Raw genomic sequence first — 24,750 nt, forward strand, 5'->3', positions numbered from 1 at the left:
ATCTTTTGAACATAATTTTCAGTCTTTAGCTAGGGAGAGACATGGTTTCTGCTCCTAAGCACACAGGGTCTGGAGTAACTTTAAACCCCATGCTGACAAACTTCAGTTGTTCATAAGTGGAACAAACCTGGGTCTTAACATTAGGATAAATCTTCTGGCGCCAGCTGGAAACCGGTAAAAATAAAAACAAGAATTGTTTGTGCAAGGAATTGGTGGCATCTGGCATCTGTCACAGAGGCAAGATGGGAAGAGGCCAGGGACTTTATCTCAACCCTGTGACGTCTCAGTTTTTTCTTAACGCCAATGAGAGAGATCGTTTCTTTTTCTCCTTCCTCTCCATAGCTGGTTGTTTTTGCCTTTGCCCGTTGTTTTGGTTTTTATCATTCAATCCCAAAACACAGCTGAAAGTTCCTGTAAGCCTCAGAGAAAATGTTTTGGTTTGGAAATCGATTACGCGGTAAGTATATTTCGCTGTATTCAACTCAGTTTAGAGCGCTTTTCTTGCTTCTTGTTGGCGTAAATGAGTCTCTAGATACTTTGTTTATACGGGGCAAGGTTATTTTTCTTTATATGAAGCGTTTTTAAGTCAAAATGTAACTTAAATACATCTGGTTGTGAAGTTAATTTAGCTATTTTTTCGTTAGTGGATGATGTTGGCCGTTTGGGGCATGTTTGTTTTGTGTAAAAAATCAAGATTCCGTTCGCTATTTTCATTTGATTTCATCATAATACGACTCTACATATTATCTTTTATTGGCGTGAAAACAGCAGTAATATGTGTTCTTTCATGGCCAGTAGTTTTGATTAAAATACTTTCTCTCCAACTGTATTTACGGTTGAGTTTCATCCATGCTGCCGGTGCACAATAATTTATAGTCATTAGCAGCTTGAACATTGTTTTCGCAGCTTAAGCTACAACTTGCAGCTTAAATTTAGCAGTATATTTCCTTGCTAATCTTTTATCCATAGCAAATAAGGGTGTAATGTAAAAATATATCAGTCCTGTTCTACTCAGTGTCATTTGCAACATAACTACGGTAATTGTTTACTACCATACGGTGGTTGAAATACAAGCAAAACAGCTGTTGTTACCGATTCGGGTATAAGCAAAACAACGGTTTCTTATTTGGTTGTTTATGGCTGTACTCATTTACGCAAGAGTATAACGTTACTGACAATACTTTTATCATTCTCTTTTACTTTTTTAATCAGAAGATGGGATAAAGAGATGGAGGAAAAGAAGTTGTCCTAGTGTAATTTGGTCTCTCTTGCTGCCTGATTGTACGCTGCTGCCTGCACCCTCGTGAAATTTAAAAATATTTTATAAATATTGTCGTATCGGTATTAATTGCTTACCCCATCGTAGAATCGAATTATCGTAAGGTGAATTATTGTAATTTGAGCACTACCTGGGTACCTGAGTATTTTAATAGTTTTAATACAAAAAGTGCATTTAGTCATAAAAATTATATGAAAATACAATAATTAGTGAATATTTCTCAGTGAAAAATACTGTGAATGGGCGAATTTTCCACAAATGTGTATATATGTTCCATAGAGAAATCTACATATCAGTGAGTCCGCGAATTGTGAGAATGCGAATATGGGGGGTGTACTGTATATAGCAAGCTTCATCTTGAGCTGAGGCAGTTTGAGGATTTGAAGTCTTTCCAAATGAACTTTAATTTTTTTTTTTTTTTTATCAATGCTGTGATATGGAATATTAAACAGTGAATGTGGAACATGCAGTGTGATGATGCATGCTCATGGCAATAAATCTGATGAATATACTTTTTAATTTGATAATGGAGGCCCTGCAAGCACTTGGAAGTGGTGTGAGACCTAGATAAGTGTCAACAAGTACTGTAACAAGTTATAACAATACTTTATTATTGGCCGAGAATCAGTCCCAGTATTTGCTTCGTCAGTACGTTTACTAAGGTGGAACTTTTTCTGAGAAGTTTCTCATGTCTCCTGTGCAAGGATAAAATGCATCGGGGTTGAAGCGCAGATCGTGAATGCTCCTCACTTTCATAACCCAGAAAGCAGCCACTGGCACCCATTTCAGCCTGACGCCAGCTCATGCTACGAGTGCTAGTGGGCGCCATCTACCATCTGGCACCAACTTGTGCTCTGAGCAGCCAAAAGCGCCCGAGCGCCTACAGGCGATTCCTACCATCTGGTGCCAACTCGTGCTCTGTGCAGCTAAGGCACGCCAAAGCGCCTGAACGCCCAAGTGTGCCCATGGCCAGCCAGCCAGGCATGTACAAAGGTGACATACCCTTTTCTCTCCTTTTACTAGCCCTATATGTTTATCCACTTGCTTCCTCACCCGTCTCCTTAGCTTCCTTCCCATACCATTGCCAGTCTTGTGTCTGGATTAACAGAAAATTAGCCTTGCAAAGGGAGTGTTGTGCAGTGGAGGAGGTGATTATTCAGCCCGCCGGTTCTCCTAAACCTAAGTCACTGTCATACTCCTTAGACCTGGGAGGAGTCGTACTGAAAGTCAGTCTCTCTCTCTCTCTCTCTCTCTCTCTCTCTCTCTCTCTCTCTCTCTCTCTCTCTCTCTCTCTCTCTCTCTCTCTCTCTCTCTCTCTCTCTCAAACCTGTTGCACAGTCCCAGGCATCGACAGACAGCTGCTGGAAAGGTGTCTTGGTGGATGTGTATTGGAGAAGGTGGTTGCTCGTCCAGCTCACTCTCTTAGACAAAGGTCCCTGTCAGACTCCCTAAACCCGGGAGGAGGAATACTCAAAGTTCAAGGGAGGTTGATGGGTTTGCCCATGGGTAGTCGCCCCCACAGTCGGACCTGTAGTACATTTCCCAGGTATCAGCAAACAGCTCCTGGAAAGGCGTCTTGATGGATGTGTAGTGTTAGACAGCCACTGGCAAGGCATCTTGATAGATGTGTAGTGTTGTCATCTATCGTCGAGTTGACATCTTCCTGAGCACCTGGTGCCATCCTACTGGTGTCTGGCACCAGTTCCTGTTCTCTCGGTGTCTGTTGCCGGACACACATTCTCCAACTGTTATGGTTCAGGACCTTCCCTGAAAAAAGCAGGATGCCATATCTTAAAAACTAACCATAGAATCCTCTTGGAAATAATCTCAATATGTTTACCACACCCAAAATACATAAGCAGTATCCTTGAACTATCCTAACCTAACCTAACCTAGAGGCATGGTAAAAAAAACCGAGGCACCCACTTGTCTGGCCGAACCATAATACAGTTGGGGAATATGCTTCCCAGATGCCCGACACCAGTTTCCGGGCACTCAGTGCTCTCTTTAGTACCTGATGCCAACCTTCAGAGCTCCCATCCTCCGCTCTCATGTGCTCAGCACCAGCCTTCTAGTGTCTGGTGCAAGTTCCTCTTTAGTGCTTGGCACCTGTCTCTGCTAAGCACACACTGTTGTTCTTTCTTTAGCACCAGTCTCCGATTGAATGCCTGGTTCCGGCTTTTCAAGTGGTCAGCACCAGTCTCCAATCAACAGGCGCCAACTCTTCAGTGCCTCTGAGTGCCATACAGACTGCTCACAAGCATTTTGGCTCTTTTTTCTTCGTCCTCCAAGAAGTCTCTTAGAGAGTTGGAAGTTTTACTTTGTTGAAAAGTGAGCAAGACAGTTGTCTTTGGACTTTGCTTCCTCTGGTTCTTCGACGGAACAAGACCTCCTTGTCGGAGATCTTGTCAAGATTTTTGAAGTAAAAGGTTTTTTCGTGACTAGCAGCAGGAGCACGGGCTAAGAAGTTAGAGGACTCCCAAGTGTTTACCGAGAGACATCACCTCGGATTGTCTCTTAGGCCTGTCCTGCATGGACAAGGACATTTGAGATTGGTTTTAGAGCTTTCCACTCTTTCTCTGGAATTTCAAGAAGAGAGAGCTCTGGTGCTCCTTTTCTAGTGTGAGAGTGACACAGTCACAGTCAGCCCTATTATTTTTGCCTACAGACCTGTATCACCTCTTCCTCAGAACACAGTCTCTGTTGCAAGAGTCGGCTTTTTGGATGTCAGCCGCAACCCTCAGAATTTTCAGGCTTTCCATCTGCCTAGAGAATCACTGCTTGTTTCAGATGGTCCACTAATATATTGCCCCTTTTTTCTTCTTTCTCAGAACACTAGTGGATGAGTCTCTATACTGGGGACTCTGTCATCCACCGAGACGTTAGTCAAGTTAGACAAACTTCACATGAGTTGGACCTGCAGTGGTAGCTGCACATACATAGATGAAGTATGTAACCCTCTTCTTCCTCTAAACCCAGACCTAGTCTTCTGCTTTACACCTCGGATCTTGGTCGAGGAACCCACAGGTTAACCGGAAACTTTCCAGGTCTTGTTCCCCAGTTGATGGATCCTTCTCACATATGTTAGATAGCTGTAAACATTTCACTTGGGAACTTCAGTGCTTCTTGACCTTTGTTTACACCTGGACTGCGGTAGTTCTCTCTAGACGAGATTCCATTCCTAGCGTACACTTAGAGAAGGTAGGCTCGTTTTCTCTCTCATTTTCTCTCCAAGCAAGAGAACCTCTACTGTTAACAGATCAGATTCGATTTCATTCAGGTCATCTAAAGTTCTTGCAGAAGAACTGAGAGCAGGTACTTCCTTACGTCCCCTGGTCTGGCAGGAAATGTGGAGTCCATGGGGCAGACCGTCTGTTCCTATTTGCCACCTTCGAAGCTTCAGAAAGCACCAGTACAAGGTTTTTCTGCTAGTCTTATTGCTCAACTAGTGTGGTGGCAGATGTCATTCTTCTAGCCCCATTAGCTAGTCTAAGTGGGCCTTTTTTTCAAGCTGGTGTTGCAGTCTTTACCCCACTTATTAGAGACATTTGTGGCCCATTTTCGGATACCCCTTCTGTACCTGAGGAGATCCACATCTTTCGTCCTCTATCAGTAAAGGATATTGATCTATACTTAACTGAGTGCTTAAACACAGGGGCCTAGCTTTTGATGACCTTATCTGGTCTTTGATGCATCCAAGTGAGGAAGGAATCCGGTCTTTTGGAGCCTGGATGTTTTCTGAATGACTGACAAGTCCCTTGTTTGATCCCCTGTGTTCGTCTTCTCAGCAAACTTACATTGAAGACACCCTTCCGAATGACTTCTAGCTTCGACTAGGATGCACTACTGAGATCCAAGTCATCGTTTAGAGAAGGTATTTTCACAGGGAGACACTTTTTTCCTTGTTTACACTGGGATTTTTAGCCATAATGAGGATCTATTCAAGCTCTAGATCCATCCCTTCTCCTTTGGGAAGTTAACAGTCATCATTGATTGAAGAGGAGAGAACCTTCTGTCCAGCTACAGCTTTCAGGTTTTTACATGAACAGAATCGGACTAAGATCACATCCTGAAAGGGCATATTTTTTAATGCTAACGAAACATTTTGCCTTTTAAGTGAAAGTCAAGGACATCAGAACACCCTCTTCCTCCTCAGCTTTCAGGCTCATTTGTCCTTTACTTCTATTCTACTTAGGCCTACTGGAATTACATTCGTCCTCCGCATCTCTACTTCCATTTCACATAGCCCTACTGGAAGTATAGTCGTGTTCTGTGTCTCACTTTCTTTCCAAGTAATCCCGATCATCTAGCTTGCCTGGACAGCTACAGTCTGGCGTCAGCTGCTGTCAGGTTCCAGCTATGGAGCTTCCAGAGCCACGAGCTTTTGGCTCCCAGCTTGCCTGGCGCCCAGCCTGGTGCCAGCTCTTGCTCCGAGCACCCGCTAGCTCCCACGAGTGCCCGCCAGTCCCGAGCTCTTAGCTCAGCTGGTGCTCAGTGCTTCTGGCGCCAGCTACAGCGTGACACCAGATCATTCTCCAAGCATTCAAGCCCTCTCCAGCTCTGTGGGAGAATAGGGAGGTCTCTGTTCTTTTGGAGTTTTTCAGAGGACCACCCTTTACATATGGTGATATGGCAAGATCCGTTTCATTCACTGACTAGAACGTATTGCCTTTGTGGACTTCTAAACTGGGACACACTCAGAATTAAGAGAGCAGTGTGCCTTCTTTTAAGTAAAGCTAAGGACGTCATGGTAACCTCTGCCTCTTTAGCTTGCATACATTTTATGCCTCATATGTCCATTCTGCCTTTGAACTACTGGGAATGTAATCGTTCTTCGTTTCTCACTATTTTTAATGGAAGTTAAACAGTTTTGAATCTTTCAGTGCCTTGAGACTATTTCTAGTGACTGGCATAGTATCAGAAGGAAACATAGGAGTTTTTTTCCTATTGTCTCTTCACCTTGTAATAAGGTGTCGAGTTTTTTTTGCGGAGCTAGAGGGTACATTGTACCAGAAGACCCACCACTCTCAGTGGATGGGTTATGGTTTTATCCCAGTGTAGGCGACAATGTTATCTGGTTTTTATTTTGGTGCTACACCCAGGGCAAGGGCGAGCAGCTATCATGCTTTGCTAGCCATTGAAGTACTGCCTTCACTGCAAAGTTCCCACTAAGTAGGAAGTGACGAATGGCTATACTGCCACGCCACTACGAGTTAAGATGAGCATCTACCAGAGGCAGTACCCCAGTAGCTGTCTTAGCTGATAGGTAATGACAAGCGTTGGTTTTCAATGCTAGCAGTTTTTTCTATTTTCAAATTTATTACATACTTAATGCTTTTGGAGTAGAAAATGTCCATGTATCCCACCTCCTATCAGTGTGGAAATCAGCTATGTAATTATGTGGTAAGTTACTAATATAAAAATGAAATTTTTATAATAAAATAAAGTTTTATATATACTTACCAAGTAATTACATGATCGGAGCCCACTCTCCTCCCCGCTGATGGACATAAGGCATGAACAGATTGAAGTTATCTGCTAAAGTCGTTCCTAATATTCCCACTAGTGGGCAGAACTGGTCATCTACACACACGTGCGAAGTGTTACCCGCTAAATTTTGAATTCAAGCTGCCGTGTAAAGTGAACTAATAAGTATGTAATTACTTGGTAAGTATATATAAAACTTTATTTTATTATAAGAATGTCATTTCAGTTTATCTTTAGTCGCCCTACTATAGTACCAGCATTTTCTTTCAGTTTCCACTTAAAGAAAAACATTGATATCTAGGCAGGGCAACCAAAGTAAAATTACTAGTGTCCACTAGAAAGAGTGTAGATCATTTGGCATTTTGTGATAATTTGTTGCTCAACAAAACCAGTGAGCAAAATTGTCTGTGAACTGCTCTGAACATTTTATTTTGAGTAGTTATACTTAAGTAAATGTTTATTTGGACGTGAATCTGCCCAAAAATTGTTGAACACTAATTTTAGTATTTTCCCAAAATTCGGCCATCTTTGTGGACCATAAATGTGGCAAAGAGAATTTTCGATAAACTCGGAAATTTTTTTGTGCAATAATACTTTAGGTTGAGTATATTAGGATTAGGATGTTAAACTAAAATACCAAAAATACCAAAACAAAGTTTTGATAATTTCTTGAAATTTAATGCTCTTCTTAACTTCCCCTTGTTTTACAATATCCTTGCGCCCTAGCAGAGGACCCAGGAACTGCTTTTTTGGGTAGTTACAGGTAACACATGTTTCTGTTTGGAAAGGAAACTTGGCCTTTCTCTTTCTCTGTAGTGAAGTCTGACCGCTTCCTTGGTTGCCTTGCATGTTGAAGGATCGGCTATGACTGCGTCATCTTTCTTGTTTGTTTTTCTTCTCCAAGAGTTGGTGGCAGTTGGCACAACTCCTGTGTAGCCTTTATGATAAATTTTCTTCCATTCATCTTTAGGAAGAAATGAGTGTGTTGTGTAGTTTTCCCTTCTCCTTTCAGACAAGTTTGTATCCCATCAAAGGTGCATGGTTGGGCAAAAGTTGGTGAAGAGATGCTTGGATACCAGATCATTACACTCCCTTACATACTTCCCAGCTTGTGACAGTTCTGTGTATATGTTGGTCTTGAGGGTGCAGGAGAGTTACAAAACTGAACATGTGGTGGAAGACAAGTCTAATGATGCGTTTTCTCTGTCCATTCTTTAGCAAACGGAGACTGTGGTCGTAGAGAGCTAATATTCATTCCCTAATGATGAAAAACTGGGAAAGGTGGAATTTCCCTGAACTTAGAGTATGTTTTGACAAGGTGAGGGAAACTCAGGCACAGGGCCTTATCAACCTCTCCATCTGTATGCCAGGCTGTATAGCTCACAGAGGTCAGCCCTCTCTTGCTTGTATACCAGACTGGGAATCTATGTAAATTGGGTGCTTGACTGCCCCTCCAGTCTGTCATTATAAGTGTTATGTGACTTGACAGACATTCATAACCTCACATGTTTGTAAAGCTTTCAGAGTAATGCCAGGTAATTATGTGAGATGGTCTTAGATATACAGACTAGAGCCTTGTGTCATAAACCATCCAAAACCATCTCTGCATATTCCCTCTTGCTGAAGGGGAAAAGTGACAGATTTCAACAGATCAGTGGGAGATGTCATGCTACTCACCTACTTTCCACAAGTTAACCACCTTTTTACCAAGTTTCAATCGTTATTTCTAGCTTGTTCTGTTAATATAAAAGCCTTTGGTTTGCATATATAAGGACAATACAAATTACTTTGAGAATTTATCAAAGTCTTCAGTAATAAATGTAGCATTTACTTTCAGAGAACAACAGATGCTCTTAAATCTACATAAGAAATCTTGGATGGAGGGGCTTATGCTGCAGAATTATCATGAGCACAGCAGTCTTAATGAAGATACTGTTAAAGAAATCCTGAACTTGGCTACTGCTTACAACAAGGTATGGCATTGCTGTTGGGTGAAAAATGTTTGTTACATTATTTGTTCATACAAATATACAGACCTTCACTTTTTATATAGATATACCTTCAGTGGAAGCTGGTTTGGTGGTTGAATCTGATAACAAGGTTGTTGACTCTCAGCGGGTAGGTAAGTGGGGAGATGTTTCCTTTACTGCTTTGGTCATGGGATTTGATTTGGTTTTGGCATTTTTATTATTGGGGATACTGAAACAATAAATAATTAAAATGCTCCTATGTATTATTGAGTTTGTGGTGCAGTGTGTCTTGGATACTGGAAGAAGAATGAATGAACTTTTTAATGTTTCTTATGCTTTGACAATCTGATTATTTCATATGGGTTTCTTTCTTAGTCTTCATGTTCACTGCTGAAATTTGTTCCCAAATTCTTGTAGCTAAATCTAAAGCTGTACTTAGTCCCAATATATCAAAGAACAGCATCTCTTCAACAGGAAATAGGAATGCTAAATGGAATTCACAAAAGATATCCCCAAGAGAAAATTCTAAGTGGGCCTCCCTTCTTGAGCCGTCCAAAAAACTGAGAGAGAGCAAGGATAGAGACAGGAAAATGCTCCACCGAAGCAGTTCACATAAAGAGGTTAGTACTTTGTATGAATCATACTAAAAAATGTTAAAATACAGTGAACATGAAGACTAAGAAAGAAACCCATATGAAATAATCAGATTGTCAAAGCATAAGCAACATTTTTTAGTATGATTCATACAAAGTACTGACCTTTCTTACAGCAAGATTTCTGTTTTTATACTAAAGAAACATATTTTTATTATTAGAGTTAATACTTTTTTTTTTGGAGTCGGATTATGTGAACTGCTTCAGTGGAGTATTTTGCTGTCTCTGTTTTTTGGATTGCTGAGGAAGGGACCCCACTTAGAATTTTCTCTTGGGAATATCGTTTGTGATTTCCAAATAGCATTCCTATTTCCTGTTGAAGAGATGCTGTTCTTTGATATATTGGGACTAAGGGACTAGGTACAGCTTTAGGTTTAGCTACAAGAATTTGGGAACAACTTTTAGCAATATTTTTGAGGGAGGTTCAGATAACAGTAGTTCCTTCCTTATTTGACCCATCTGTGAGCTGCTAGCTTTTTCTCTTCATACTTGGGGGATGGTGAGAGGTTAGATCTTGGCGGAAGGGCTGTTGGATGTCATCTACCTTGTTTCGTCTTCCTCCTTTGTTGAGCTAGGTTGTCCGCTTGGTTGTCAGAAATACTGACAAAATTGCAACTCTCCCTGGTAAAAGCTGGGGTTTGGGAGATGTTCAGAGTGGGAGAGTCACTTTATATGGGAGGGTGATCATGGACCTACATACACAGAGAAGAACCCTAAAAGAGTTCAGAGGTCTGGTTAAACAAATCATTTATAACTAACTAACTAACCATCCAGGTTTTCCTGGCCCCTGTTACACATGATTATATTTTGCACTTCCTAGGTAGGCAGTTGCTGGAAGGCCTCATATATTTATAACAGTGATAAAATCAGTACAACATGCTTTAGGTCATTTGTCGTTCCTTTACTAGAATACTGTTCTCTGACGTGGATGTCTGTTTTTGCCAGAGATTTATATCTTGTAGACAGAGTGGTTCGTGGCGGTAGGTTTCTCTTTTCTAATAGTAGCAGTTATGACACGGGCCATCGATGGATGGTCTTGTTTGTCAATTTTTCCTAAGTTGTATTTTAACATATCTTTCACATTCACAAGTGATCCCTGATCCCCCTTTTCTGGTCCAAGGATGTTCGTGGTCTCAAAATATCTCTGTGATGCGCATACTGAAAGTTTTTCTAGCCTAATCCGTCCAAAAATGCTACAATTATGCCATCCACCCACCTGTTCATGTTGTTCTTCTTTCATAATATAATCCAGCTTATGACTACAAAAAACCAAAAACAGCTTATAAAATTAAACGTGCTTTGTATACATTTCGTAACATGCATGCCATTTCACTAATGCAGAAAATAAAAATAAAATAATAATGATTAACTTCTAAAACTAACATATAATCACATTCCCATTTGTGGGCTGTTCCAAAGGACTGAATTTGTGCATTTTGGCAAAATGATTGGACAAATATACCCCCACAAAACAAACTAAAACAAATTAAGAACGAAGTTAAAAAGTGGCATTCTTCTACCCAAAAGCAAAGAATTAATGAGGTTATTTTAACAAGACTCAGAATAGGACACTCCAGACTCACACATGGTCATCTGATGTCAACTCCGCACACAAACCCAATAACTTGTGAAAGATGTAACATCCCAGTAACAATCAAACACATCTTGATTGACTGTCCCAGATGGCACCATGAAAGAAAGACTTATTTACAAAATAAATCAATAAAGGACATTCTAGCAGAAGGTAATAACTTTTCAATTAATAATGTCATTCTCTTCTTAAACAAAATTAAATTGATAAGTAAAATATAATCTTCCCCCTTTTTTCCATTTTTTTTTTCTTTTTTCTCGATTTTATTTTCTAATTCCCCCCCTTTTTTTTATTTATTTATTTATTTAGTTAACTACTTAATTTTTTATGTAATCTTTCCCCCATTCCTTTCCCAGCCCGAGAAGAACCCTAAAAGAGTTCAGAGGTCTGGTTAAACAATTCTTTTATAACTAACTGTATGCTTTGGCTTTACATGGAGCTACTGTGCACCTTTTTGACCAGGACTGGCCTAATACTTGCCCATTGTGACATCAGCTTGCTATTTGAATTTTTGGGGTAGGCGGGGGGCTTCTGTTGTGGTTGAAAACTCCTCATGGGCAAGATCTCACTTTGACTCCCTATACTATTCTCTGTTTATTAGGACCATGCACAGTGATGGCAGTTCTTTTAGGTCTGACCATTGCTCTTGTCCAAGTAGGATGGTGCCTACATCCAAGGTGACTGTTGCTCCATCCAGGTTTGGTTAGTTGGTTGCAGCTGCACCCAACACTGGCAGTTCCCTTTAAAAGGTGCAGACCTTACTCTTTGTTACTGGACCCCTCTCATTTGTAACTACTACCTGTTCAATCCTTGTTGGGTGTAACTTGACATGTAGCTGCTGCTGTTTCTGATTTGGCCTCTGTTCACTTTTGTTACGGGTACTACTGCTGATTGTAGTAGTATGTGCCCCTGTGGCTTGACAATCACCCTTTTGGTTCATTTATTATCATCTTCAGCAAAGATGGGTATGTAGTTACAGGGTCTCTTTCCCAAATAATTTTCTGTTCATACAGATTAAATTCCATTTTCCTGTTCATACCATTCTTGTAGATATGCTGCCGAGTACTTTTTGAAAATCCCCTTAGTTTAGTTAGTAAGATGATAGGCAAGAACTCGCTCACCTAGGGGAACCTTGTTAAAATCGCTCACCTAGGGGAACCTTGTTAAAAGCTCTCCTGGTAATTTTGTCAATAGTGGACATGAAAAGTTGTGTGTTTGAACTTGACTCAAGTACACAAGACGGAGAAGAGAGAGAATTGATTTTTCATCTCGCCCCATAAAGGGAAAACTGATGTAAAATCATCTGTAGTAGTGATGATACTAGGTAATTTAACCAGATTGCTGAGTCAGAACATGTGACTTTGGGGTTCAAGTGTAACTATACTGTACAATTGTTGGTTTTAACAGCTCTTCAGTGCTTAGTTTGTCTGCCCAATTGAGGAGGGCATTTGGGCACAAGTAGAAGCAGTTTTTTCTATCTGAAACAATTTTATGTGGCCTGATATAGAAAATTTGATTTAGCAAAAATTCCTGTTTTGAGAGCCTGGACAGTTATAGAAGAATGGAAAAGGAATGGAGATAAAGCAAGGCTAAAAAGTGAGTGCAGTTAGGGCTAAAGGGATATTGGAAACACTATGGTGCAGCATATTAAGTGGAAGTGCAGTGTTTCAAGAACTTTACATCCGCTACTTTTCTAAGTCTGGGTATCCACATAAGATTTGTTTTTACTGTTAGGGTTGCCCTGACTTCTCTTCGTACAGGCAGTGGTGGGATGGGGAGGTTATATAGCCTGTTCAGTAAATATAGGTGGGTCTGAGTGACCAATTCAAAATTGAGTTGGAATCACTTAAATGTGGCTCTCCATCAGGTATGGAGAATGCCAGAGCCCATTTTTGAGTTGAATTAATTTCAAATTGTTATTCAGTTCATTCCACAACTTTGCCTTTGGTAAAAATTATTGTAGAGAAATGACGTACAGTCGAACCTCTTAAAATCGGCATTCTGTGGTCCGGCTCGATCTTGAATCGGCCACCATTAGTTCGTTGAGTGGCGCCACATATTGTTTGCAACTTCCTGACAGCAAAAATTATGCCATATTTCTGTTTTGAAAATAATTGTTAGTAATGAAAATGTGCAAAGTCAAATATGTTTTCGAGATTAAATTTAAATGCATAAATACAAGTCAAAACTGTTTAATCAATAAAATGACATTTGGTAACCCACAAATTCCTTACTCTTAGTGCTTGAAAGACACCATTTCTTTTATGTAGCTGTTTATTTACCCCTTCGATATGTCTAGCAAAAGAGCAGATGTTAGAGGTAAGAAGCTCAAGCATAAATCTTTATCTATTCTAGAAAATGTTTATATCCTTCCCCTCCCGTTAGCAAATATTTAGTGTACATTTTCTTCAATAGATGTCAGTGTGCTTTGTTTACATTTTGACGGCGAAGTGTCAAATGCACCGAGTGATCGCCAAAGTTCATTCTTTATTTTTGTCATTTCATTGCTCTCTACACTCAAAATAAATGACGAAGATAGTAAATTTAGGAGATGAAAGTCACTGATGATAATCTGCAGATTCTGAGAATAGTTATGTAGTTAACTTATGGTTAGGCTAACTTGCAAATGTTTTAAATAAAGTACACTGTTCTACAGAAAATTATACCTTATGAAGTTATAAAATGATAGTGAAAATATGTATGATTAATAAAGTTGTATAAAGTGGTGTCAGAACTTAACCTACTAAGTCGGCAGCTAGGCTATTTGTATGTGGAATTAGCTTGCAAAACTTATGTAGGGGCTTCATTTTTTATGGGTGTATTCTATATTCTGGGATTTTCTGTGGTCCAGCAGTGACCTGGTCCCAAGGTTCCCAGATTTAAGAGGCTGGACTGTAAGAGCTGATTTGGGAATTGTTATATTTAATCTGGTCATTAGTTAGGGCTTTGGCTACATTATATGTGTAATAATCACAAAGGTGACCTTTGGAAGTCAGATGATCTGGCAGGGAACTTTCACTGTAGAGGCGATGGTGCTGGTGACGAGGAATGTCTGACAGATGTTTTAAGTGCACTGAACTAATGCACCGTAAATGTATGTACGTGCGTCTATGCGATTTCCCATGACATATAACGAGAGGAACACCGAGTCTCTCGGGGAGAAACTGCCGTGAACTATAATTGCGAAGATGTGTTGTTAACTTGGTGTGTAGTGATCAAAGCGCACACCAGTATGGAGATTCATTATTTAAGGACATAAGGAGTGAATACCATAACTCATGAACTCGTATTTTTCCAGACTTTATATAGTGCTGCAGTGAACCTGATCGATGTCTACATAATGAACTTGGCCATTTTTCTGTTTTGATTATGCTTAATTTCAGGTTTTAATAAGTTTCTTCCTACAGGAATTTCAAACATTGTCCTGGAGGGCAATGGATATGGAAGTGGTGTATTTGACTCTTGCATTATAACATTTATTTTGGTCTGTATGGCCTTATTACTTTGTTTGTTGATCAGGGTATTAATCATTAGAATGGTTTGGCATAAATTCCCAACTATGCTAGTTTGCAAATCAGTATGTTCTCTAGTTGGGTCTTCTATTGATAGAGTGAATCACTCCATTTCTTAACCGTAATTTTTGCAGAGTTACTTTCGTTAAATTTGTCAATAAAGTCTAGTTTTCCATATCGGTGTCTTATTCCAGTAGGCCTTTGTGCACTGATAGGTTTAGAGAGGAGCTTATGACAGAAAGAGAAGGGATTTACTGACCCAAGGTAAGGCCATGACTACCAATAACATCTCAAGAAAGGTGAGATGCTAAAATTCTGTTCTTAAAACAGATACTTCAGTATAAAGACTGCCCTTCGAACCAGCCGGTTAACATATGCATACATTATTTTGATGCCCACATGACCCAGGATCCAAATGTATTTCAACTTTGACCAGTTTCATACACAGTAATTTGCGTAATGAAAACCGAATTTGTTGTACAGCTTTATTTTTGGGACAGGAGTAATGAAAGGCATCTATACCACTTAAAGTCACTGATAATACAAATATTCATTGTGGCAGAATGTTAATCATGACTGTTACTGTTGTGAAAACATGAATATCATTAGAGAACAAATATGTTAGATGACTTGATTTGGAGCCATCAGTATGTTACACACTAATTTGATTGATTGATATATAGATTTTAGGCATACATGTAATGCACTGGGGCAACTTAGGCACACTGATTTGGAGCCATCATTGTGTTACACAATGTGAATCTGTGCTTCTTGTGTGTTTTGTTGTTAAAATGTTCTGGGTTACATTTGAAATTTTTTGGATATGTAGAACTTAAGTTTAAAATTAAAAGGAAGGGGATGTATGCTTCAGGAACACAAGTAAACTGAAGTTAATAAGGAAGTTGAATAGTGCTTAAAAGTTTTTGTGGAATATGTTTTGGATTATTTTGATTACATTGGAACATTGTCAGTTATGAAAGCCTTAAAGATGTACTACATCCTAATCATACGTTTCAGACTTTAGCAGGATCTTTCATTAATGTGCATTATCTTTCTATTTTTAGAGTTTGGAAGAGGAGGAAAAAATGACACCAGAACAACTAGCCATCAAGAATGTGGGTAAATTGGATCCAAAGAGGCATTTAGAAGATAAAGTTGAAGTTCTGATGACATCAAATATTGTTCAGTGTCTTGGTGCTATGCTTGACACCGTTATTTTCAAATAGAAATTATAATAGTAGTGTGGAGAATTTTATATGTTGGATTTTGGGTAATAAAAATGTAGTGCTACTAAACCTTCATGCTTACTGGTATTAAAAGTTATTTATCTTTTTGGTATAGAAACCTCAAAAGTAAAAGCATTTTCTGGCTTGCCTTCCCATTTCTACAGACAATGTACAAGTAAACTTAATAATAGGTAATTATTTTTGTTTTTGTCTGAACTTTTCAACCAAAGGATTTTTTGTCAAATAAGGCAGACTAGACATTTTATTTATTTAACAGGACACAATGTTTACAACACAGGGAAGACATTATAAAAATCTGTACCAAAATTAAACTTTTTCATTCTGTTCACTTATTAATAAAACATATTAAATTGTTCCAATTCTTTTACTTAGGGCTTAAGCAATGAACCTAGCTTATATGAAATAAAAATTTTGCAATGTATTATATACAAAAGGGTACTGGAAGTAGGGAATAACAAATTTATACTAAGTATATTAGAAGTATGGAATAACAAATTACACATTACTGCAGTATAAGCCCGAGGATAGGGAAAGAGCACCATCAAAGACTTAAGCATAGCATTAAGTAGGAAGACGGGACTACATGCAAATGTGTAAAGTGGTGTGAGATCAATAATACAGTATTTGGTGATAAAATTTCCCTTAAGACTACTGAAGTGTAAAGATGAAATGTCACAGCAATTACAGTATTTTTCACTGACCTGCTGTACAACCTAAACTATCAGGACAAATGCAAATCACAACACTGGGTAAGATTTTAATGCTACTAACCTTTAAGCTCAAGTTTTAAGGCATCTTATGAAACCTACCTTCACAAAGGCTATTCGTTACACTAATGAAAATAGTAGAAAGTGCTTTACATTTTCAATATATGCAAATACATGCAGCATTCAACCCCAAAAATAATCTTGATTTGACAGACGCTCAAATGTCAAAGCAGATTTTTATGTAATAGTCTTTGTAAGTCAAGGCAAGGAATTCTTAATACTGCTGTAGCACTCATTAGTTTCCTTCATCCTTGGAACAATCTTTAACTTTTCAGCTACCATTCATTTGATTTCCTATTTGAATGACATAATTTTCCAAAAACATACAAAAACGTATTTAATAGATTGCAGTTAGTTAATCAAGTTTTTGTTACCATACTGCACTTAAAAAGATATGTGAAATCTGTGAACCTCATTATCAACAAAAGATTTTAGAACTTAACAGCTGCTGCTTGGAATCTTTTCTAACTAATGTATTTTACAGTAAACATAATATAAAAAAAAATCTGTATTCTTTGCTATGTAAATTAAAAGTACAGGAAAGTTTGTAGCAAGCTGAAATTCCAGTCTTTTTGTGATTTCACTTTGAAAGAAGTTATTAGGCTGAGGATAATTTAAACCTAACAGAATGCTTTCAATATAAAACAAGACAACAGAAAAGTCTGAAACTGACTTGGCCTCCACTAAATTTCTAAAAGCCAAAGTCTTATAAAAATAACCTATAAACTACACCTAACGCTTACCCTTACTCCATACAACCACAGCCTTATTAGAAGGGAGAAAACCCCTTTACCTAATACTGGATCGGTATAATTTCCATACTGTTTGAGATTACTACCATATTTTTTTCCAAAGATATTTCATTTTTCCTCTCCATATAATATATAAGTACATCTGTACATATATCACAAACACTCACATTTAGTACTAGCTTACCTTGCAAATATCCATCTTGTTGCAAGAGGCAGCTATTTTTGTACTCTACCTCCAGTGTTAATTGAGCAATAAACAAACCTTACTGAACAAAGCAAGAAACAAGAGTAATACTGTTTCTAATTGTCAGAGTGCTTAATTTACTTATGTAAATTCTCAAGTGTAGTAATGAACAGTAATGTTAATGCAATGTGCAGCTGCTCAGCATAACACACAATATTTAAAGCTCCAAGGCTGGATAAAAATATTAATGGCCTAGTTGGCAGTGATACATAACAATTTTACAAAAAGCTATCATAGCTTGTCTAGTGCCCACAACATATCCATGCTAGAATGCATGGGTATCAAATAGTTCATGCATCAACATTCATAACATTTGAGTTGTAATACTTGACTGTTTACTTGCAAATTATTTTACGATGTGAATTTTAGCTATACTGTATATTGGGAGTATATCATGTGGTTACAGGAAATAATCTGCATGTGACTAGTCACAAAAGCACTTATTAAGATTTATAATATTCCTTGAGATGAAGTGTGTTCCTATTATTGTTGCAGCTTCACACAATTTTTATAATACCAGTTTTTAATGTAAACTGTCTTTAAATATTAAACCTGTAATAATACTCTCAGAGCAGCACCATGGCAACATATTTCATCAAACTATACTGAAAAAGAAAACAGATTGGTTGAACTTCTAGAGGCCTTTGTAAGGCCTAACCTTTCATGAGGTCAGATTATGTAAAACATTACATTTGTTTGTACTGAAACTTGAAAGCTATAACATAACACTACAATTTTAAGACAATCACAATTGCATCCAATAGCAAATATGGAAAAGAGGGTCTCTTAACACATAAAACATGGATAAACTACCTTATGCCTACACTAAAATATTAAAAAAAAAAAATTTCTGTTGCTCTTAAACTAATAATTTCTAGTGGAATATTGCCTTTAGTTACCATGACTACTAAACACGACTAAGACATTACCTACAAACTCAGCCATGAAATTCCTAACTGTACTGTAGTAGCATTACAGATTTTCACAGCTAGGGAAAGAACAGAGAGGCAGGCTGATGAATAAAGACTATTTTTCAGTTATACTTGATGTGGCATGAAACAATTTTAGTGCAATACTACAGTACTTCTAGGATGACCTGACAGGATAAGACATTACAAATGATTAATAGTTTCCAGTACTCTGGCTAAGGCAACTTGGAGCTGATTTTATCTTGCTCGTTTCTGGTGTGATCACTATAATACACAAACCTATTACGAATAAATTTGGATTACAGACCTACTTGGAATTAAATAACTACACTTAATATTCAAATCTCATTTTAGAGGAAAGTTTGCTGCTAATCTGCTTCGAAGTTTACGTGACTTCTCACTAAAACCCTTGTCCTTTTTTCTGTGAACTACATTTAGATCTCCATTTTCGGATGCTGCAACTGCACCATGTACAGCATGTTTTGATTCTATATAGGAAACACATGGAGTGTCACATTCTGAGGTCTGATTCATCCAGGAAAAAGACATGATTAAGTCTGACCTATTTTTGTCATATGATAATTGTGAATTAGCTGATCCCCTGTTATCTCCAGATACAGAATATTTTGTTTTGCTACCTGGAACACTAACAGTTGTTGTCACGACCTGTGTATCTCCTTCTCTGCATGGCACAACCTGTAAATCTGACCCATCTGCATAACGGTTCTCACTAGGTGCTCTGTCACCAAGGGAACTGGTTGCATTATCTTCTGTTCTCTGACCATGAGAATTCATTACACTATGAGACGGAAGAGCACTACTATGAGTAAGCCTTGGTAGTGAGGATGGGCTTCGATTAATTCTATCTTGGATGGAATGCGTTCCAGTTTTGATATCTGCACCTTTCTGCTGTATTAATTTATTGGCAAACGTTACATGCTTTGCTCTCAAAGATGGACTGCCAGGTACTTTGAGACAAGAATTGGGTTTTACATTTACAGCTGATGGTCCAGAAGCTGGTGCAGGAGGAATTTTTGATTGATGCTCCCTAGTGACATCTTTGTCTTCATTTGTGCTGATCTTTGTTGGTAAACGGGTTGTACCATGAGACAACCTTTCTTCATGAACCTTATCTGTAATTTGGTCTTTCTTCTGAGAATCCTTGGCAACAGTAGAGCATTTGGTATTTTCATAATCTACTGAATGTTTAGTACTGAAAGTAAAAGCTGTAGCAGAAGTGTCTCTTTCAGAATTATCATGAGGCAATGGACTATTCTTGGCTGGTTCTCTGCCAGTACTAAGACCTTTACTTTTAAAAACCTGACTATCACTGGAAGAAAAATTATCTTGGTAAAGAATCTCTGGTAAAACACTATTCAAATTTCTGCTATCAGCTGTACTCCGTATTACACGCCTTGTCATATCTTTTCCTGGAGAAAAAATAGGAATACTAGATGAACTTCTATTAACAGTATTTTTTTCAGCTTTACTTGAACTTTCAAGCTTTTGAGGAGTCATATCTTGTGTTGGTGACTTTCTTTTACGAGTAGATATCTCATTTATAACAGGTACATCTACAACTACAGATTCAGTGCTTATCACAGAGCTATATTTGGAAAATAATGAAGAGTCATGACTTTGCGTGCCAACACCATTCATAGTAAAGTCTGGTTTGCTGGCCCTCTCATGAATGTTTTTTCGACAAATTCTTGGTGAAGACTGAGGGATGGTGTTTGCATATCTTGGATGAAAGGGAACTCTACAAGTACTTGGAGTTGGTGAATGCCCTAAACGATGGCGAGGACTTGTAAGTATATCTCTGTCTAGACTAGCATGCTGTGGATAGGACTGTTTCCATGTCTGTGGACCAAGTGAGGGCTGTCGAAATGGACGTTCTTGGAGATTTAAAGGGTAACGCTGGATAGGTGGTGGCAGGTAAGGTTGAGGAGGTTCATGTGGAGTTAAGGAGACCTGAAAAAACAAAAATGACTGTATAATGATCATTTATATTTCATGATAAAACAAAATCATCCTGTATATACTATTGGATCTGAGCTCAAGCTAACCTTGTATCAATAAAATCTGTAAGGTAACAGACTTCATAAGAGCTTACTTTTAAAATACTGTGCAGGGTTTTAAACAGCATTTTTGCATTTTAATGTTAGTATATTAAGAATAGTATTCAAAATTAACCTTAAGTATTTAAATCGTAAAACAATCAAGAAAAAACTGGTAGTATATAATTTCACGCTGACAAACCATAGTAACTGAATGAATTGCAAAGAGCAATACCCAAGAAAAACACTGATCCCGATTATCAAGGTTTGAACCAATAAGAACCAAGGCATGAGAGGCAGCAGCTTGGAACAATAGCAGTGTTTAACATCACTCATACCACTAAGGCATCAAATTTCTGTTTCATTGTGCAACATGGTTTTATTACTAGATTTGAGCATTCATTACTTTTCAACTAATTACTGCTGAAAGAGGTTACAGAATAATAACTTTTTGAGGGTAAATTGAAATCATGAAAATGTTAATATGGATGGTAGAAAAACTGTTCATATGAATTGTCTGCATTGTTTATATGATAAAAGAATTGAAATGGTGGGAAATCTGAAGATGAGTAGAGGTGGTAAACAGGTTTGTGTATATGACAGGATGGACAAGGCTATTTTGTGATGGTTCAGTGATGTGAAAAGATTAGATGATAGGTTGGTGAAGAGAGTGTACAATACAGGATACAGAAATTTTATGAGGAAGGACGATGATCAAGAAAGTGCTGGATAAATAAATTGGAAGATGCATTGGGAAAGAAGAGCCTTAAAGTCCATTAGGCACAAATGATGGTGTAAGATACAGCTGCCTGGCACAATATGTGTAAGTGTTTGACACACTACTGAAGAGCCTTCTGTGTTAGTGTATGAAGTGGCTAATGTTGTGGAAGTTTCCTGCATAGATTTGGGTATCCTACTTTTCTAACTATTACTATGGCTTCTGATGTGATCAAACTGATCTACTCTGGTATATATGTAAAAAAGCTAAGTATAATAAGAACTGATTTAAAAATAGAAGTAAAAATCAGTAACCATGCAAAATTTAGGTAAGCTACAACCAAAATAATAATTATTACACATGAATTTATTCTAATATACAGTATACCATATTTATTCAATGTATCTAAAAACAGATGCATTACTCAAGTGGTCTAAAATATATCAAATACTTTCTTTCTGAAGCATTTACAATCATTAATTACAAGTTCTTTCTTCAAGTATTAATCAATTATTGCTAACTTCTAAGTGTCAATCGCGAAGGTTGTGGATATCTCAGTCAGTGTGCAATGTATGCTGAAATGAACATTGCAAACTGGGAATTATACTTCTCCGATTACAGTTTCTTTATGATCTTTATAATTAAGAAATACTGTATTGTATCCAGTGTGCAAATGACATACCAGTAATCACATTTTAATGGTTGGATACTGAATGAACCCCATTGCAGAAAACTCCCGTAACATTAGCTGCTTCATTCACCTACACAGAAGGCTCATCATAAGCTGGTGCTGCACCATTCATCTCCATCTAGCACAAATTCATGTTTCATGGATATTAGGGCCTTCCCTTCCTAAACCTATTTAACACTAACTATCCACAATTCTTCCTTTCCACCTTCTTCTTAACGTTTCTGAATCAATCACTCTTCTCACCTACCTATCATCATTAATCCCTTCCATATGACCTAACCACCTTAAAACTGAGCCATCTATTCACCAACCTATCAATATCAAATCATCTTTTCACCTAAAGCAACCTTTTTACCACTTCAATGTACCTCCACATTTCTCATCCTTTCAAAACAAATGTACTAGCCAAACAATTCATTTAACAAGGTCACCACTTTTTTATCAATTGCATTCAACATAAACACTTCACTCACATAAGGACGTTGGCTCAGAAATCCATTCATATTCTGAGCTTGGCTTCCAGACACTTCAAGTTTCTTCCAATATGCACAAACCTTGCTACCTCCTTCTTTTGTCTAATCTGTAACTCACCTCTTTCTCTCATCCTACCATGTTATATTTATTTCCAAATATTTGAATTAAATCTTTTCTCCTACCATCCACATTAACATACATTACCCTCATCTTCCTGGTTTCCATTTGCCCTCATTACATTACTTTTACCTTTCTCCTCTTGTACACATAAACTCTTCCACTAGTTTCTGTAGTTTCTCATTATTATCCTCTATTATTTGTAAACAACAGTCATTCTACACTTCATCCAAACACATTTTCTTATCCCACAACTCTGCACTTACACCTAATGTCCCTTATCTGACTTCTCATCATTCTATCAATAAAAATAATAGAGCCATGGAGACATGATACACTTTTGTTTCTAATCCACTTTTACACCAAATCTGTCACTCTCTCATTTAAATATTCTAACAAATTGTAAATGCTTTTATTTCTCAACACCAAACACACTGCCCCTCTATCATATACTTTATCTAGGCCCATGCAACAACTTCTAGTATAACTGTTTTAAAACAAAAGAATTATCTTTAAATACTCTTCTGTCTAAACCCACAATGTTCTATCAATCATTCTGTCATCTATCCTACTTTTTCAATCAAAATCCTACCATAGACCTACTCTTGTATAATATGTGATAACACGCCTCTACAACTCTGGATTCTAGTCTCCTCTAACACAACCCTTATATGAAGGAACAATTATCCCTCTCCCCAATTACTTAAGAGCCTTTTGCTCATTCAAGCATATTTTATATAATATGATCAGTCATTCAATCACATTTTCTTTACATTTTATTTTCAGAGTACAGTATACCAGCACTGTACTTTATGAATATTCATCTTTGAGAATCATGTTTCCAACAATTAAAGTCCCTTTCCTAACACATTTCATTAACTTCATTCTCGTTTACTTCACGAACTTGATACCTACTAACACTGCCATTTTGTTTCTCATCTATCTTTGCAGTTCAATCACTTAGTGCAACAAACCTTTCCATTCACAGAGTCCGACCAAGTAAAAAAACTGTTCCCTCTTATTTCTGTCCATTCTGGGACCATGTGCACTTGACATGAAAGCTTTTGCCATTTCCACATTTAATTTTACCTGTACAGTCACCGCCCTACTTATGAATGGGTTACGTTCTGGATGGCCTTTCGTATCTTCAACGGTTCGCAAGTTGGTTTTTAATATGTAGTGCATAATTTTTGTTGATGTTTACTTTCCTGAGTTAATTCACTGTTTTTTTAAAATTCAGGCAGTATTATAGAGAATTACTTGGGATGATAGAAAGGTAAAAGGAAAAAAATAAAATTTAGCTTCAAGCAACATTCAAAATTTAGTATTTTTTCTATGCTTTAAAAGTTATCAACTTGTGAGAGACTTTTGCAGGTGCAGCATCTGACACTGGAAGTTCATAAAGTAAACAATGCACACTGCCATCTATTGACAAAAATTCACACTAAATGTTTCCTATGGGGTGAGGAAATATAGAAAATAGGAATTCATCATAGAACAAGTTAAATTGGGAAAATAGAAAAAAGTAGCAACACTTCATGAGTATGGATGAGTATTCTCGTGACTGTAAGAAGAATACATGGTAGTTAAGCACTAGAATACTTAAGATAATCAGGGAAGGAGTTAAAGGAACAGGTTCTTCTTCTTCCTTGTGTTCTTCTGTTCTCTGCAAAAATTCTTACAAGCAGAATAGGCACGCAGAGCAAACCTTAACTTGTGACCCTGTCTGTTTGTATCTATGAACATTCAAAAGTAAGGTGGTGACTGTACAATCTTTGAACTAACACATTGGTGCTCTTTCACCTATCTCCAAAGTCTTCCTGACACCTTAAGTACTACCCCTTCCCTAGCTCTACATCTACCAGCTAACCTACAAACAATCACTTTGTCCTTTGCATTTAAGGGCACACAACCCTTTTGCCTCTGAGTGTCAACACATCCAGGATTCTCTTCTCATACGAATCAACTATCAAACAATTCAACTCTTCCACACAATGACCATATATTTAAAACTCCAAGACTAATTATTTTTTCCCTTGCTACATCAGGACAGATAGGGGCTACAAACACTTTGCCTGGTAATTTGATGACTTTCTTGCCATGCAAATGTATCAAATGTTTCAAAGCAATTTGTATTTTTCCTAGGTATAGAAACCATAATCTTTCAAGTGAATATCTTTTGTGTACAGCTGAACAATTAAATGAACACAGTTACAAGGTTTAGCTGTATGGGAGTGCTTCTGAGATGGTGTGAATTCCAGG

At 37.8% G+C, this 24,750-nt stretch overlaps 2 protein-coding genes across 7 annotated transcripts in view; one reads left to right on the forward strand and one right to left on the reverse strand.

Moving 5' to 3' along the window:
• Positions 1-16,093, forward strand: part of Rpn11 (regulatory particle non-ATPase 11) — a 66,751-nt gene extending 50,658 nt beyond the window's left edge. For all 5 annotated transcript variants that reach the window (XM_067113715.1, XM_067113716.1, XM_067113717.1 and 2 more), the window contains exons 7-8: positions 8,604-8,739; positions 15,557-16,093. In XM_067113715.1, the coding sequence (XP_066969816.1) occupies positions 8,604-8,739; positions 15,557-15,718 (298 nt within the window). In that variant the 3' untranslated portion in view covers positions 15,719-16,093. The remainder of the gene's footprint in view (positions 1-8,603; positions 8,740-15,556) is intronic.
• Positions 15,970-24,750, reverse strand: part of LOC136844459 (uncharacterized) — a 264,237-nt gene continuing 255,456 nt past the window's right edge. For both annotated transcript variants that reach the window (XM_067113714.1, XM_067113713.1), the window contains one exon: positions 15,970-20,402. In XM_067113714.1, the coding sequence (XP_066969815.1) occupies positions 18,777-20,402 (1,626 nt within the window). In that variant the 3' untranslated portion in view covers positions 15,970-18,776. The remainder of the gene's footprint in view (positions 20,403-24,750) is intronic.

This window comes from Macrobrachium rosenbergii, chromosome 12 (genome assembly GCF_040412425.1).
Source record: "Macrobrachium rosenbergii isolate ZJJX-2024 chromosome 12, ASM4041242v1, whole genome shotgun sequence".
Taxonomy (NCBI): Eukaryota; Metazoa; Arthropoda; class Malacostraca; order Decapoda; family Palaemonidae; genus Macrobrachium; species Macrobrachium rosenbergii.